The sequence below is a fragment of the Macroventuria anomochaeta genome (genome assembly GCF_010093625.1).
Source record: "Macroventuria anomochaeta strain CBS 525.71 unplaced genomic scaffold BU25scaffold_19, whole genome shotgun sequence".
Lineage (NCBI taxonomy): Eukaryota > Fungi > Ascomycota > Dothideomycetes > Pleosporales > Didymellaceae > Macroventuria > Macroventuria anomochaeta.
The window spans coordinates 302,391-318,873 of record NW_022985380.1 but is presented as its reverse complement, the minus strand read 5'-3'; the positions used below and the strand labels follow the sequence as shown (position 1 = coordinate 318,873).

Below are 16,483 nucleotides of genomic sequence, written 5' to 3'. Positions count from 1 at the left end.
TAGCAAAGACACAGTGACCTCACTGCGATGGAAACTGCGCTTGTACGCTTTGGTCACAAATTTCAAGACTCCAAGACAGACAAGGCTGCAAGAACGCCAAAAGATTACAAGCGTCCCACCTGCGAAGACATCTTCTCGAGCTCAGAACGAGATATGGCAGAAGTGGAACCACCTCGGAGACTGGATCATATTGCGGAAGAAGTGGATGGAAGTATAGAACCGCAACAAAGGGCAACCGCTGGAGGATCTTCGTTACCGAAGCAGTCGAATGTCACCTGGTCAGGCGATCCGGTGCATACACGGTCACAGAGATCGTCTGCACACAGATGGTCCGACGAAACCATTTCTGCCCCTTTCGGCTCCGAAGATTACGCTAGGAGGGTGAACCAGTCTAATCCATTTGACACAAAGCCAACAATCCACATCAACGTTGGTGGGTCTTCACGACCGACCAGAAGACCTGAACGATCCGACGAGAGGAGGTCCCGATATTTGGACGATTCGGGAAGCGAATCAAATAGCGGAGATGATGGTTGGTATCGTCGACGAGCAGGGAGACATGCAGCAGCCAGGCGCCCATCCAGTCCACCTCTGTATATGCAACACACCACAGGAGACTACAGGACGAGAATATGGCCCAGAGAGCAGCGAGGAGATCCTTGGGCCGCGCATGACAGAGGTTCAGAGCCTCTTCATCCATACCCAGTGTATCCCCGCGACCGTAGAGACGATATACCTCCTGCGCCAATGCAGCCGTGGTACGATTCATACCTGAACCTATACGAGGACGATCATCCGCATCCGTGGCAACATGTAAGGCATGCATCGCCGCCACGACCACAGGCAGCCGTGGTACCACCACCAGACAAAGGGTCTGATAGTCCACGTCTGGCCAGGATTGAGGCCTTGCTTACAGCTCAACAGAATCTTTTGGCTCAAACTATAGGCGAGCAAGCAGCCGTTGACGATGCAGCCGAGATTCAGCGGCATTCCACACTAACAACCAAGTACAGAGATTTGATACGGGAACTCGAACAGGCAGTCAATCGAGAAAAGAAGGCACCAAGAAAATCAAAAGATGAGGCGAAAATCAAAAATAACCCTGCTCTGTCCTCGCCACCATCTTCCGCAGTTGAAACTGAAGGATTAACGTCTTTATCGGACCTCGAGCTTGTCAAGCTTATGGATGAGCGCATGCAGACATTGAAGCAAAAGAACGAGGAAAGGCTCATCGAAGCTAACCAGGTCCTGGCCTACTTGGAGCGACGCTCAGAGAATATTCATCAACAACCCACGGTTGGAGCTGAACCCAATCGACTTGCAAACTCGGCAGATGAAAATGCCCAGGTACCAATAGTCTACGCATTTCGGACTCCTGATGAAGAGTCAAAGGTCTATGACGATGAGTCAGACGACACCGATGTAGACTCAATCGTTGGAAATTCGTCAGGCTCGAGTGTTTCCTCCTTGGTATCAAGGGCACATCGGGCCAGACTCTCGAGAAATAAGATTGAAGGTCGACATGGTCGACGGACAGGAACAGGGTTAGTAGAAAGAGTAGTTGATGAGTCGGTAAACAGGGTCTACTCTGGATCTGAGTCCGTAATCGGCGGAGGTGGACTATCACACAACCTACCAGAAAGAACTGAACATGGTAACGACGGTGGGCCGAACGACGAGCCCGTCAACCATACACCAGAAGCCCGAACAGAACACGATATGGTCGGAGAGGTTATCGCTTTGCGTCGAGACCTGTCTATTCTCAAGAGACAGATAGTAAGCTAGATACATGCGAAATGCCCATGCTTAGCTTACCTCAGACAGGTCCGTAAGAACAAGAGCTGGCTTGGACAGACCCTATGTTCAACCTATGCACGGTGGAAAACACAACTCAGGGAGGTGCCGCGTCCAGGTACGCAGCGTTTGGAGTGGACTTGTGTGAGTAATGTGACTATTCTTCTTGAACCTCAAAGTTGATAGTCCCAGGAATGCGGGGACGAGATGTTCGCGGACTTGCCCGTCGAGAACGGTGCCCAATACCAGCAGATGCTTGAATTTCTCACGAGGCCTGCACCAAAGACTCAACCCACCAGTCAGAACCGGACCACACCCTCACAGCTTGAAGGAGGTACAGCTCAGCTGAACTACACTTCGTTGCAGTTGAGTCAGAGCAGTATTGGCCAGAGCAATGCACCCGCGTCCACGGTTGGTTCTGGCAATACCTATGTTGGGTCAGGCAACTCGCAAGCCCCTACCGCACAGCAAAATGGACTTTACGTGCGAAACAAGTACCTCGAGCTCTGCGTGGACGTTGGAAAGTACGAGACAAAGCTGGCTGAGATCCAAGTTGCCTCTAGCGAGTCCAACGGCGCCGCCATCTGCACCGATGCCCATCTCTTTCGCCAAATCTATCACAGATACTTCGCCCTTCGGAAGCATACCTGGCGCCGCTTTCTATACCGGCCTGCAGGTATCAAGTTTGTCCACTTCGGAGTTCAAGCTGGTTATCGAGTGAGCTTCTTCTCCAGCGATCCGTTACCGTCTGAAGAAATCATTGCATCGAAGCAGTATGAATACAATCTGCAACCTCCTGTACCGCCACCTATGGACTCTCGGACATTCTTACATTACTTTTACAAGCACAATGCGCATTCGCAAAGTACGAGTGCTAAATATGTCAGTCGACTACCAAAGAAACTTGGAGACAGCTTGACTCGTTCCCTCGGTGTTGATGAGCTTCTAGAAGGATGGGGCATCCATATCATTGAAGGGCCCAATAAGGTTGCGATATGCTGGGCGCTCATGGTTGTACTGGTAGCAAGCTTCGGAGTCTCGATTGGATATGATCTCATCACTCAGTCAGGAGATAGTGGATTCGCTATCGGACAGTGGATGGTTGCTGCGCTGACGGTGGGGCTGTCGGCGCTATACTTCAGTCTGGAGGATGATGTCAGTTCGAACTTCGACTGAGGGTCGAGCTTGAAGCCAACATCATAATGACATACCTATTGCATGCTCAAGCGTTTCATGAAGCGACCATAGAAGGGTTGTGCACAAAACCGATGAGCCTTAGAGATGCGCGCCTTGCCAACTGCTCAGCAGCCTAAAGAAGGCAATCCCGACTTCCACATTAGGAATACGACACTTCCATACTGTCCAAAGTCAAGATACCCTTGCTGTGTTAGTTTTGTGGCTTGACACGTCGTCGTTTGCCTTGTTTCTGCTTGAGGCTCGTGTGCAGCAGGCAAACGTGAGGCTGAGACAATTCCCGCTCTCGTGCATATACGAGGAGTCCTTCAACGGCAGTGTTCCATAATCCCGCCGTTCTGTTAGCGTTCTGATCTTCGACTTGTGGAACGTGGGACATCTTGGGCGCGCGCAACTTGTGTTGAGGACCAAAACGTCATAACCAAAACGTAGATCTACCACACGACCATCTATGCTCTCTCTCGTTTACTATAATTTGCCACTGAAGAAGTCGTGTTTTTCACAAAACCGCTTTTGGAAGGCTTTACTCAGATGTCTGGTTGTAAATTACTAAGGCAAGAGCACGCTTGATTGGCTTGTTCTAGCCGCTGGTTAACTATGTTTTCGCAGCTGCAGTGGCTGCGTGAGTCCTGCATGGCATTGTGGGCCATTGCATTCTTACAACACTCCAAGCTCTTGAGTCTTCGCCGGCTTTTGCGAGCGTTTACCTGATGGTGCTACGAATCATCTCGCCTCATTATCTCACGATGATGGAGAACATCGATAGGTTGATGCATGCTAGCTGGTTCGCACAGTCAGGCCCAGTTACTGAGCGCGCGCCTTTCGACGACGCAACGATCAGGGACATCGCCACTGTACTTCGGAATGAACCCCACGAGTCGTGGGGTCGGGTTCCAAGCATCTTTATTGTATTGCGTACGATCAATCAGCCTCATCTTGTCCAGTCTTTTCTCGACGAAGAGTTGACGAACCTTTGGTTCCCCTGCACCTTGCCGTTTTGCCTGACAGACCAAACCACCAGGGATGCCTTCTTGACCGCACAACGTCTTGTGCTTACAAAAGCCCTGGACCTGGAGAGAGAAAACGGCAAACATCGACATTTCCAGAACCCAGGGATCTTCCATTCGTACAACTTTCAGAGTTGGGAAGAGGCGGATTTGGAGCTGTTCACAAGGTACAAAGCAACATCAGCTACAAAGAAAATGCAAGAAAATGCCTTATCAGAGGCCTCACTTTCCGCAAAGACAGGAAAGTTTTGGAAGAGTTCGAGAATGAACTCATTACTATGAAGCGGTTGTCGCATAGACACATTGTCAAGTTCATTGGTAGTTACACAGATCCAACGTGAGTCTACCGAAGACTATGTGAGACAAGACGGGTCTAATGTTTTTGAGGGCAGGTACGTTGGTATCATCATTTCGCCTGTTGCTGACTGTGATTCAAAACACTTTATGTCCAGACCGGCCTCTGCGGACCGAGACTCTTTATTGCAAACTTCGATGGGCTGTCTTACTGTCGCGGTGGCCTATCTATATCTGAATCGCATTTGGCACAAGGACATCAAGCCAAGGGTGAGATATGATATACCGTTACTTCGCCTGATAACTGGTGTTCAGAACATACTCGTCAAAGATCACCAAGTGTTGCCGACAGACTTTGGCAATAGCCGTGACTGATGCAGGCAGGCCGCAGCACGATCACTGGTTCTACCGTCAAAACCGAAAAGTACTGTGCAGCAGAAATTGCGCAGCCAGATGCTCGAAACACATCGTCCGATACCTGGCCTTAGGTTGCGCTTTCCTTAAGATTTAGTCACTGATATGCGGTTCGACACTCGCACTGCTTGATGCTCATGCGCAATAGCGGCTCTAAGTCTATCAACTATCACAGCAACCCAGACGCAATCGTATCATGGTGCGAGATGCTCCTGTCAGGTATTGCTGTCGCAGATCTTAAACGCCCTGGATGCTCGAGACGGATCAGAGGCAGCGTTACATTGCAGCGACTTTATTCGATGCCATAGCTCCAGTGAGGATGATACAGCTGTAAGTGATAGAAGACATTACTTCGTACGGATATGCTGCTTGGCGCAGCATGAAGTTGAGGAGACTGTGGTATCGTCTGTTTTTGCAGTGCCAACACCCGGTCTGCGAGCTCGTGCAAGATCGAACAATGGACCTGCGACGACATATGCAGATCGAGCGAGCGAGCGCATGATATCTGAACCTCAACGCGTATCGATGCAGACGACAGAGATGCACTCCAACATGTCGGGAACTAACATTGAGGAAAACAGTTCAGGTGCTCTGTCTGGACGAACAAGGGATTTTGACGACGTTGTTCGCGCTGAATACCGCACTATATTCGAGTCTGTTGCAGAAGCTGACGGTCAAAGCGTGGCAAGGCCCGAAGTCATGTCAGTCTTTAGGAAAGCTGGAAATAGATCGAAAGAGCTCGACTTCATATGCTCACTTATCGGTCTGCCTAACCAGGACTTCGCTGTGTTGAGCGAATTGCCTCTTACAGGCCGCTTTCAGCTTCTGACTCAACATTCAGTGACTTGAATGGGCCACTCGCAAACAAGAAAACCTGCACAACATGTCCCTTGGGACCGTTCAACGTCGCAGCTAAGTCCTCCCGCGTCAATGAAAGACAAGGTCACAAGAGCTCAAGTAGTACTTGACTTACTCACGAAAGTTAACAAGAAGTGTTTTGTTATGGAGATGCCGTTCTTCACAAGACAGGAACAATTGGATGTTTACGACAATTCAAACAGATGGCAAATGGTAGGTCTTTGGTCCCCAGCAAGCCCTTACGGAAGATGAAACCCATGGTACCATCCGAGGAAGACTTGTACCAGTTCCGTGATAAGCTCCCACAGAACCTTCGAGATAGGATCGAGTTGTTGGCACCCGTGGGTGCTGAAGGGGAGACCAGGATATTCTGACGCAAAAAGCACACCCAAAGATTTGTCTTCCAAGAGTATTGTCTGGCATACATACTACCTGTCGAAAACAGATGACATACCAGCTTTTCTGCTTGCATTTCTCGACTGGTCGATTGATTGTGCTCTGGGACAGCGCAATACCCCAGGGCAAAATCCGGTCAACGGGCCCGTCATCAGGATCGAGATGACGATTCGCACACCTGAGGTACCGGAGGTGCTGGGATTCTTCAAATTGTCATTCTCGGACTGTCATCCTGATGTGATCATTGACAAGCTCGAATAACAGCTTGCGAAGCTCCAGTTTACGCAATAGTTCTTATATAAACTACATTGGCACGTAGACCGACAGTTACCCAAATATGGTGTAAACAAACAAAATTTCACAGGTCAAGAGCTAATCACAACCTACAGGGACTCGTGTCACGCAAAATGTGCACCTCATGCCGAATCTACCATGTGCATAAGATTGTCCGCCAAGGACTAGACTTATGTTTACTTACATCATATGGTTCCTCAAAAACGGGTATCTAAATCGCCTCCTCTACTAGGAACCCAAAGCCGACGCCCTCGCTACATTGCTTTCATATAGGTCATATCCATAACCGATGCTGTTTGTTCCCATTGGCCCTACCCGCTCAAAGAGTTTCGGAATGCTTGCACATCCCATCTCTTCCGGATTTGACAACCGTTTGACAGTCGGGTTTCCGAGGCTTCCAGCACGCTTTCCAAAAACTCCTGAAGCGGTGGTCTGCCAATCCAGGTGCTGTTCGTTCGCTCAACGTTGACGGATGATTTCTAATACAATCCGGTATCAGTTGACGCGGAAATCGAGTTAAAGAGGAACAAAGCTTGCGCACCTGTCAGGAACTCCTCGCTGTATATTCATTAGCCACATGCATATTTCATCTGAAACATAGTTCCACTCACAAGCTCAGCGTGATGTACCCATCACGATCCTCATCATACTTCTTGAACACGTCTGTCATCCTCTTAAGACTGATACACGCCTGCACGAACAAATCGAAACTCATCGCGTTCTGGCCGCCACGGTCGTATGTGCGGTACAGGAGCGTAACAAATTGCTGTGACAGGCGGTATCCAAAAGCGACCAGGGCTTCGTTGAATTCCACGTAGGAGATGGATCCGCTGTGGTCGGCGTCGAAGCGATCGAAGAGCCCGCGCCATGCGGAGAGGAAGCCCCATAGCCCGCTGCAGGGTGTTAGTGGTAGTTGAGGGCTGGGTAGCAGAAAGCGGGAGATCTGAACATACCAGAACTCGTCAAAGTTCACAGAGCCAGAGCGATCAGTATCAAACATTCTTCTCCCGTCAGTTTCCCCCTCCCAAACATGCCGATAAACATTACCTGATCATCATGCGCACAGTATGCGGATCAAAAGGACTCCAGTCACCATTCACAAGCGCAGTCCTCAGTTCAGCCTCAGTCAGACTCCCACTGCCATCCTTGTCCACAGCCCCAAACAGCCTCCACAGCGCATCCCTATCGTTCGCGTCCCTGGGCGGCGCAGGCGTAGGCGGCGGCCTCTGCTGCTGACTTATCGGCGGCCGACCATGATAACTCTGCGGCGGCGGTCCATGTCCATAGTTCGCAGGCGGCGGGCTCCCAACGCTGGGCCGTGAGTCGTTGTAGCGTGAGTCGGTGTAGCGTGAGTCGTAGCGGTCGTTGTATGCGCCAGGAGGAGGCCTGCTGTCGTAGCTTACAGGGCGACCGCCGTAGCGCTCTTCAGGGCGGTACGACTGCTGTGAGCTGGGAACAGGCGGCGGCGGTTTGTTGTAGTCGGGTCTGGCGCTGGAGGTTCGAGGAGGACGGGAGGATTGAGACATCATTTGCGCGGCCTGGGAGCTGTGTCAATGGTGCGCATTCGAACAGAGGAAGTGGACCGTACCTGCTCTGGCTCCGCATGCGCGGGCAGCCTGTCCGGGTTGAAGCCTTTGTTGTATGCCATAGTGAGGTGTAGTAGTTGTGGAGGGGTGGAGAAGGAGGGATGTAGTTGCCAACAGAGGGGCCCGAGAAGTGACACGAGGCACGAGCTGATATAAGGCGTAAACAGAGGCTCAGCTTCTGCGGAGAGACTGCGTATTCGCAATTGTAAAGTGCATTAATACGCTCTAAGCTCCACTTGTGCCCAATTCACAGCCCTGGAGCCTTCCTGTTCGCGGCTGACTTGAACCCTGGCGCGGGGCTCTTAGCTATGACGATGCCGGTCAAGCATCGAGCCAAGAGCACACAGGTCACGCTCAGAGCCCAGCATCGTGGTCTTCGGAGATCGGCCTGGCAAGCTCGGAATGAGCGTCTTCTTAGCTTGATTGCCTTGCTGGGAGATTCAGCCCTTTGAGCCCGAAATCTGGAAGTGTGACTGACTTGAGGCTCTTTGTTCAAGGGTCATCGCTGTAGCGATCAGTAAGGCAGCGCAAAGCTGAAGCATTTGACGAACTGCGGCTGCCAAATGGTGGAGGCGCAAAGCTGTAGTGGAACTTTCATGCAGTCAGACCTGAAGACAACAGCACATCGCTCTCGTGTGGCAGAAAGAGCTGGCTACACCCATCGTCGCGACGTCCTTCCCACATCAGTGCTGGAGGCCTCCAGTGGGTCGAAGCGTGTTGTGAAAGCATCCGCACAATCTGTTGTAGGTTTTAGACGCTTTACCAGGTTGCAGATGGACTGCGATTTGGTGCTGAGTACCTCCTATAAATTCAAGGGCCCTGGGCTTGTATCCTACTGCTGCAACTCGAGAGCATAGCACCCGGTCCACCAGTGGTGTTATGAAAACGTACGAGTGCGCTTCTGCTTTTGAAACTTTGAATTGGTATCTACCCCGAAGACCTCGTCTCCAACTTCATAACTATCGTGCTATTCTTCGTATCTTGAACTCAAGACACCCAATGCCATTATATAACTGAAATCGAACAAAAACATACTCAAGTGTCGTGGGTATCCTATAACGCCTACAACATCGAACAATATTGCGAGTATAGAAATGACAACACACATGCAAAACACGCGCCGGCCTATCAAGGCAGAAGAGAACATATAATGGTACTACAGGTTAAGAATGCTTAGGTTTTCACCCTCTTCTGGCTGGTGTCGCTCCCCCCGTCAGATGTCTTGCGCTTGCGATCTGCAGAGTCGTCGCGTGCGAAGGATGGCCCGTTCGTGACTACCGGTGTTTGAAATGTCAACGGGCTCGGGAGCATATTGGAGTCGCCACGACCAAAGCCCCATTCAGGGTAAAAGCTGCTCGGTGAAGGCAGCAGTCCATTTTCAACGAATCGCGATGGCAGTGCTGATATGGGTGTCTCCATGTCGCGATTGCTGCTACCGTATGAGTTGCTGTTGGTTGGAGGAGGGGGCCGTGCGAAGGGATTCGGTGGTCCAGTTGCGCCGGCGCTGAGGAGGGAATTTGCGGACGGTGACGGAGGTGGGAGGACGACACCCGATGAATGTGAGGCATCGGTGCTGCGAGCTGGCGTTGCGCCTGAAATCGAGTCTTTGGGTGACGAATCGGCTGTAGCACTGCCTCCATCTGAATGTTCACTCGGGATCTGGACGCGTAGCTTTGGCTTGTTCTTGTCCGTCTGTAGACTGTTCGTTCGCGTGGGTGGAGCTATCGGGGGTATGGATGAAGCAGACTGCGTTCGCTGAGGAGGTTGCGGTGGCGGTTGTGGACTGGAAATCTTCGGCGGTTGCAGAGGCTGAGCGCCGTTCGGCTGGAGTCGTGACATGGCGGCTGCATCGATTGACTGCGGCCGGTTCTCCTGCGTTATGGCTTGGATGTCACTGCGAGGTGGGATCATACTACTACTACCCCAGTGCGCTGCCAACATTGACTGACTGTCATCAATAGGTGTAAAGATACTGTGCTTGGCGGATGCGTGTAAGGGTTTCGGCTGCGGGAGAGGTGGGCTTTGGAAGTCGTGTTGAGGCGGGGATGGAACGGTAATCGTGGGCTGCGGCGGTCGTTCATGTTGCTGCTGCTGCTGTTGTTGCTGAGGAGGAGGAGGCTGCGGTGTCTGCGATTGTTGCTGTTGCTGTGCCTGCTGCTGTGCTTGCTGTTGTGCGTGTTGTTGAGCTTGCTGTTGCTGTTGTTGTTGCTGTTGTTGATGCTGAATCTGCTGCTGCTGCTGCTGTTGTTGTTGCTGCTGTGATGGGTGCGGTTGCATCTGGGCGGTAGGCTGCATCTGCGGGGAAGGCTGCATCTGGGGCACAGGCGGCATAGACTGTCTCCGTTGCTCCTGTTGCATATACTGCTGTACTTGGGGATTCGGCATGGGGTGCGTAGCGTAATGATACTGAGGACCTGGCGGACCTTGCGGCGGTCGCTGAGCGGCTTGCGGGTTGTAGAAGGGGGGGTTCGGCATGTAAGCATAGCTAGGCTGCGGCGGCGGTGCTTGCGAGGGGTACGGCTGAGGAGGAGCAAGATTCGAGCTTCGGCGGACATGGCCTGGGTGTTGGTCCAATCGTGAGTTCGGTCGCGATAAGTGGTGGGGGGGCTGCGGCGACGGTCCTCGGTGCTGGAAACCGTTCGGTATCGGCGGAGAGGCAGAGGGTGTGACGTGACGGACGTGTTGGAAGGCCTGCGCGTGCTGCATGTGGTGCGGCATCAGGCCATGCTGCTCTGGCGGGGTGTGCGAGTCGCGTGGAGGCGCGCCATCGTCGTCCTCGTCTTCGTCGTCGTCGCCGTCCTTCTTGCCCATGAAGTCCTCAGGACCCTTGTGTTCGTGTGCGCCGCCATACTGCGTGACCTGTCAGCGCGACTCCATTAGGCGCTGCTGTAATCTGTCAAAGGAAAAGGAATGCTCACGTATTGGTAGCGACCGATTGTCTCGTTGATATCGCCAGATGAAAACTCGTACAGTTTCTTGTTGTGACCAAAGATGATGACAGCGACATCAACTGAGCAGAGCACAGAGAGTTCATGCGCCTTCTTGAACAGACCGCCCTTGCGCTTCAAAAAGGTACTACATAATGTCAGCGATAGCTCGCAGTAAGCGCGCGTCGTGAATGGAAAGCGTACACTGAGCGGTTCCGATCATCCTTGATGGCCTTGATCTCGATCTTTCTGCGACCCATAATGAATAGCAGAATCAGACGTCAGCGCGCATCGAACGTCGAGGGGTATATTGGGCAGCGATGGCGTGGCTCGCCGTCGAGGGTCGTCGAGGACAGAGGCGTCGATTAGCTTGCGCGGCGCGTTACTGCGAGAGCGTTTCAGGAGACCAGTATAGGCGGCCAAAGTCGGCGCGAAATGGTGCTGAGTCTCCGGCAGCCCGCAAGCTATATGGTTCCAATGCGCGACACAGAGCTGTACCCAAAGCTCCCAAATTCTTGAGGCTCAGAACGAGAGATGATGTGCAGAGGAAGCATGGAGGCAGGCGCGGGCACGCTGCCTATAATTAGAAGCCATGGCTGTTGTCGAGCCTGGGCCACTGCTCGCCAAATTACCCCTTCGCGGATATTTGCTGCTATTCGAGACGTTGTGTAACAGCAGGCTGACCACTGTCATTGGCTGAGTATCCTCACCGGTGTCCGGTAATACCACGCTTTGGGGTTAGACAGCCATCATGAAGGCTAATTATAGGACATATCATAACTGGGATCGCGCCGTTGCCAGACTCTCGAGAATTGTGCTGGACGATGCAGATGCAGACCCTGATCTTCTCTGTAAACTCCCATGTGTGTCTGTGTGCATTCGTGCGCAGTTTGCATCATATGATGACGTTAGGCCGGTCTCACCAACCCCGCAGAACAGGTACGCGTGCAAGGCGAGCAGAGTGTTGACACCAGTTCACGTGGGATGCTCCTTGGAAGAGGGGAAGGTAGCATCAGATTGCGGGAACTCGAACATGGGGAGGACTCTGGCACACGTTGCGCTGCTTGTACGAGCCGCATCTGCTGGCAACACACAGCGAAGTGACAGTTGTCTCTCCTGAACTGTGCCTCCAAAATTCAGCATTTTGTGTTGCACATTTCTGTATGGGGCATTGCGGCTGCCAAAGCAATTGCCCTCGATACTGCACTGCATCGCTATCGAGCTGCTGCTTCGTCATCTTACCAACCACTGTCTACTGTGTGGTCAGCAGGCCACAAGACCTGCTTCTCTGTACGCGCCCCAGCCTCCATCATATCCTTCACGACTGCGTCGTGGTGTCGTAGTTCGTCGCCCTCGCGTACCTTTGCCTCCACTGTCACAGGTGCTCTATATTTAGATATGCATGTACCCACGCGGGATGACGCAGCCGTGAGCGACCCACCGTGCCATATCAGATGCCGATGGGCTACTGTAGCCGAATGCGTAATCGTGAGGGCTCTTGAATACCACTTGCTGAAGGGCTTGCGTAGGCTGTGTCCCCCGGCAGGATTGAGGATGACCCGTCTACGCGCCCACAGACCGACCTGTGGCAGTGTAGGAATTGATTTGTATGTGCTACTTTGTGATGGTTGGTAGTGAGATCTGTTCTGGTGACTCCTGGGCAATGATTGAGCTGCGATCGAGCTGCGATCGAGATCACAGAGCCACATAGTGATGGATAGGGAGATACTCTGGTGCTATGCATTATGTTGATGGTTTGAGATCTATTGTAAGTCGAAGGGCATTTGCAAAAGTGCATTAGATGCCAAAGCTATGGTCTTTCCCCACTCCCAGCAATTATTAGTGTGATGGACATGCCCTTTCTTCAATTACCTCAGCAAACAAAGATTGAATGATTGAATCGTATAAAGCGGATGACAAGTTAAAAGTGAACTCGCTGAAGACATCGAAGGGGTATCAAATGTCCGGAGAGCAGAACGGAAATGGGTATCTGTGCTCTTTGTACGCTTGGGAAAGCAGACAGTATATATAGACGCATGAAAGATCTGGTCAGATATTAGCAATCAATGCGCATTTGTACAAATGTCAGACATACCTCTGTATACGAAGTTGTTTTATCTACCGCATGGCACCACCAGGTCTGACTGGCGTTCCATCGACGTTGCCCGTCAACTCGGCGACGCGAGCTTTGATGCGAGCAACACGGCTCTCGATCGTCTCCTCACCACTGGTCTCCCCTTCGTCGGTACGCTGACTCTGGCTCTGGCTACGGCTGCGACGAGTCTGCTCTTCGCTGAGTCGTGCTGCGCGCTCAGCTGCGTTCTTCCTAATCTGCGCCCACCTATCTTGCGAGGGCGAGGCTTGTCTGCCGACCTCAACTGAGTCTTCTGAGATGTCATCCCTTGAGTATGCGGTCTGCTGCTGAGGCGGTGTGACAGGTCGATGTATCCTTGAGTCATGGTCCACTGGGCGACGGTGGACTACAGGCGGAGCGGCATGATCTTCCTCATCGCTCTCCTCAGGCACAAAGGCTGGCATGTCCTCCATGGGGCCTTGGTCGAATCTCGAAAAGGCGTGATCTGCTTCGCGTTGCTCATGCGCAGCGCTACCTGGAGCCAGTGGTGGACTGAGCTGTTCTGCTGCAGGCTGTACTTGCTCGAAAGGTATGGGGCTAGGCTCGAGAGCCGGAGAATGTGTCCCAGCAGGCGCAGCCTGCTCAACGCTGATTGCTGGCGATGGCTCTCGGTATTGCTGGCCGTGATATGAGACTCGAGATGTGCTTCGAGCAGCGTCGAGCGCCCGAAACCGTGAGTCGTCTTCAGACGGCCTCTGCTGGTTGACACCAGCTGGAGCGGATGTATCGGTCTTCTTCCGGCCAAAGAGCTTCCTGAAACCGCCGCCACCTTCCTTCTTCTTCTTTTCCAGCTTCCTCGGTTCGGGTTGTCTGGTCTGCTCTTCACTAGCGCGAACATTGGAAGATACTGGTGTGATTGCCTTACGCTCAGAGACTGGCGCCTTCAAAGCAGGATGCCGGTCAACGTTATCCGAAGCGGGCAGGGGCTTCTCCTCCGGTTCGAGGTGAGGAGTGGGAAGGGGTGAATCCTCAGGCCACGGGACTGGGGTGATGGTGACGTCTTGGCTAGAGTTGGCTGTAGAAGGCTCCCATACTTGTGACTTCGATGCAGGTAGGTCCGTCTGAGACTTGGGCAGCGCAGGCAGGTCGCGATTCGAGATCTCGGGAGGTAGTGGTGATGAGCGCCCATTGGCTGTGGTCCTGAGATCGTTTCTTGAGCCCTTTCCAGCGTTGATGTCACCAAGGTACTGCGCACGCATAGCCTCCTTGTCTTTCGCACCCTCTCCAAACCTCTTGTCCCATTTCATAGCGGGCCCAGCTTCGCTCAATAGATGCGGCTGTAAAGTCAGCACACTGTTCGTCTTGATGGAGGATGCCTCGTCCATTCTGGCCCGGCGCTGGCCATATTGTTCCGCTGCCTTCTGGTCTCGTTCCTTTTGTGCCAGTTTGGCAGCTGCAGCCTGGATTCGTGCATGCTGGTCTGCACCGATAGTGCTTGACGGTGTGTTTGAAGTTGTTCGGTTGTAAGGATCCTTCGCAACAGGCGCGGTCTTCTTGCCGGTAGACTTTCTTCGTCCCAAACGTCCGCGCTTGGTGAAGCTGAACTTCGACTTCTTTTCTGCGATGTACGCGCCCTCTTCGGGTCCCGCAGCGGCGCCCTTGACCTGCTCTTCCATAACTAGCCACTTTCCGCCTGGAATCCGTGTCTCAATTATCGTGCATCTGCCAAAGGCTGCCTTTCGGTCGGGAGTTTCTTCATTTGCAAGACTCGTCATCCACACCCACCAGAACGTCTCGTCTAAATCAAATGCAGTGATGCTTGCGAGTTCACCAGGCTCAAGGTCTTCTTCTGAGCCATGCCCGTTGCGGACGTGTGACTGTGAGCTATGTAAACGGGCTGGCTCACCAAGCGGAGGAAGCTTCTGTGTTGGAAGCAACAAAGTAGTTGGGGAAGTCTGGTTGTTCTCGTCGGCGAATCCAGAAGAGAGGAAGTCGGCCCAAGACGGAGTGGTAGGACGGCCAAAGTCAGTCTCTTTGGAGCGAGCTCCATTTCGAAGGCCAGAGAATTCATGCGGACTTCCCACTGCCGATGCTCCGTTGGTGCTGCTGGCAGAATCTTCCAAGAGCCCAGAGAAACCGAAGTCCTCGAATCGTGACCAGGACGGATCTGGAGTTGTAGCGTCCGGTGACGTGACAGACTGATTTACCGACGCAATGCACTCTAGCACTCTGCGGCACTCATCAGTTAGTGCCTTCACAGTATCCTCGTAAGCCGAAAACTGCTGCAATGCTGCATCATCGTCCCGGTATTCGAAGTTCTTTGCGCGACGCAATAACGAGAACGGCGTCGGTGAAACAGAGTCCACGATCATGACTACCTTTGTTGTACGAGATTGCATAAGTGTAGGCGCTTGTGGCGGGTATTCGGTCTGGGAAAGCAGCGACTGAAGAGAACGAGGAAGGTTGGAAATGCCGCCTATTGTATTCGCATCGGGGGAGAGTGATCGTAGGTACGCGAAGAAGAGATGGCTCGCAGCATCTGCTGCCCTGAAGTTGGAAGAGTTAGCATCGTACTCACTGACAAAGCACTAGTAATACATACTTCTCCCACGTACGGTACCCTCCGTCGAAGCCGTTTCCATCATCGTGGAATTCAAAAGCCCACCAACCTGCCATGCGCGACAGCTTCCTGCCACCCATGCCATTGGTCTTGCCTCTTGCTGCGACTGCAGACAAGAGGTCAAAGAAATCAAAGATTAGGCGCTTGCGTGCGTCTGAGTCGACGCTGAGGGGTATGAACGTATCGAAGGCGTGTCTTGCGAAATTAGAATCTGTCAGGCGCGTCAGTACGTCTTCACGTATTTACAAGTGTCTACCGCAGTTGCCTGCTTACCAGACTCGCCAATGCGAAAAAGCTCATAAGCATCCCAGGTCACAACACCACCTGGCAGCCGACTCCAGCACCATTTCATGATACTACATAGTGTCTGCGTATGTCAGCATACAGATCGAGTTTCTTGGGCGCAACTGATCGCACCAATGGCTCGGCTAGGCGCAGCTCTTGCGCCAGGCTCTCCCCACGATATTGCCGTGTCCCTTCATATGCTGCTTTGAAGAAGTTGCGCACGAAATTGCGGGAAGCGCTTGTGTCCGAGGTGGGGCGGAAAGGGAGGAGCATGAATGGCATGTCGACAGCTGTTGCAAGTTAGTATTGACTATCATGATGGCCAGGTCCTGTTCTGCGCGTACCCCTCGACTTCATCTCTTGTGTGCAAACGTGGACGAGCTCTTGGACCTCTTCTGGGGCGACATCCTTGCGGGACCATGAATCTTCCCATCGCGGCCGTGGTGCAGCGGGCTCGCTGCTGGCGTCTGCTTTTGACCCTGACCTGGAGGGGTCTTTCGATTTGAAGACGTTCTTGAAGAAAGGCATGTTGAATTGGCGTGGGCAGCCTCAATGGGCGACTTCTGCGGTCGAAGCCAATGGGTATGAGGAGGGGCGGCCGGCGGAGAGCGTGCTGGGACGCGCGAGCGTGGTCGTTGTGTAGCGCACGCAATGCAGGGACGGAGCTATGTATGCAATGGCTGCGCAGGAGGTGGGAACGTCGCGCAGTGTACCTCTGAACACACTGCAGGGCTTCAGAA

The 16,483-nt window shown here is 52.8% G+C and overlaps 6 protein-coding genes across 6 annotated transcripts; 2 read left to right on the top strand and 4 right to left on the bottom strand.

Annotated features, from left to right (window-relative positions):
* The first annotated feature begins 1,064 nt into the window (after window positions 1-1,064).
* On the top strand, window positions 1,065-3,066 carry BU25DRAFT_73993 (uncharacterized protein). Its single transcript, XM_033712069.1, has 3 exons — window positions 1,065-1,776; window positions 1,825-1,938; window positions 1,987-3,066. The coding sequence occupies exons 1-3, from the start codon at window positions 1,183-1,185 to the stop codon at window positions 2,968-2,970; spliced, it is 1,692 nt and encodes a 563-aa protein (XP_033561050.1). The 5' UTR covers window positions 1,065-1,182; the 3' UTR covers window positions 2,971-3,066.
* A 442-nt stretch (window positions 3,067-3,508) lies between these two features.
* Window positions 3,509-4,358, top strand: BU25DRAFT_73901 (uncharacterized protein). The gene has a single exon (XM_033712068.1). The coding sequence runs from the start codon at window positions 3,699-3,701 to the stop codon at window positions 4,275-4,277; it is 579 nt and encodes a 192-aa protein (XP_033561049.1). The 5' UTR covers window positions 3,509-3,698; the 3' UTR covers window positions 4,278-4,358.
* A 2,237-nt stretch (window positions 4,359-6,595) lies between these two features.
* On the bottom strand, window positions 6,596-8,106 carry BU25DRAFT_411388 (EF-hand). Its single transcript, XM_033706542.1, has 6 exons — window positions 7,840-8,106; window positions 7,299-7,789; window positions 7,205-7,252; window positions 6,863-7,144; window positions 6,793-6,809; window positions 6,596-6,730 (listed from the first exon to the last, which is right to left on the bottom strand). The coding sequence occupies exons 1-6, from the start codon at window positions 7,897-7,899 to the stop codon at window positions 6,711-6,713; spliced, it is 918 nt and encodes a 305-aa protein (XP_033561048.1). The 5' UTR covers window positions 7,900-8,106; the 3' UTR covers window positions 6,596-6,710.
* A 904-nt stretch (window positions 8,107-9,010) lies between these two features.
* BU25DRAFT_449029 (uncharacterized protein) lies at window positions 9,011-11,305 on the bottom strand (the record flags this gene model as incomplete). The annotated part of the gene is made up of 3 exons (XM_033709619.1): window positions 10,969-11,305; window positions 10,756-10,912; window positions 9,011-10,687 (listed from the first exon to the last, which is right to left on the bottom strand). The coding sequence occupies exons 1-3, from the start codon at window positions 11,022-11,024 to the stop codon at window positions 9,011-9,013; spliced, it is 1,890 nt and encodes a 629-aa protein (XP_033561047.1). The 5' UTR covers window positions 11,025-11,305.
* Window positions 11,306-11,934: 629 nt separating this feature from the next.
* BU25DRAFT_73865 (uncharacterized protein) lies at window positions 11,935-12,677 on the bottom strand. Its single transcript, XM_033712067.1, has one exon. It carries the CDS (start codon window positions 12,471-12,473, stop codon window positions 12,003-12,005), a length of 471 nt encoding a protein of 156 aa, XP_033561046.1. The 5' UTR covers window positions 12,474-12,677; the 3' UTR covers window positions 11,935-12,002.
* A 205-nt stretch (window positions 12,678-12,882) lies between these two features.
* On the bottom strand, window positions 12,883-16,475 carry BU25DRAFT_394194 (uncharacterized protein; the record flags this gene model as incomplete). The annotated part of the gene is made up of 5 exons (XM_033704728.1): window positions 16,088-16,475; window positions 15,876-16,033; window positions 15,732-15,825; window positions 15,441-15,669; window positions 12,883-15,385 (listed from the first exon to the last, which is right to left on the bottom strand). The coding sequence occupies exons 1-5, from the start codon at window positions 16,269-16,271 to the stop codon at window positions 12,883-12,885; spliced, it is 3,168 nt and encodes a 1,055-aa protein (XP_033561045.1). The 5' UTR covers window positions 16,272-16,475.
* Window positions 16,476-16,483: the final 8 nt, after the last annotated feature.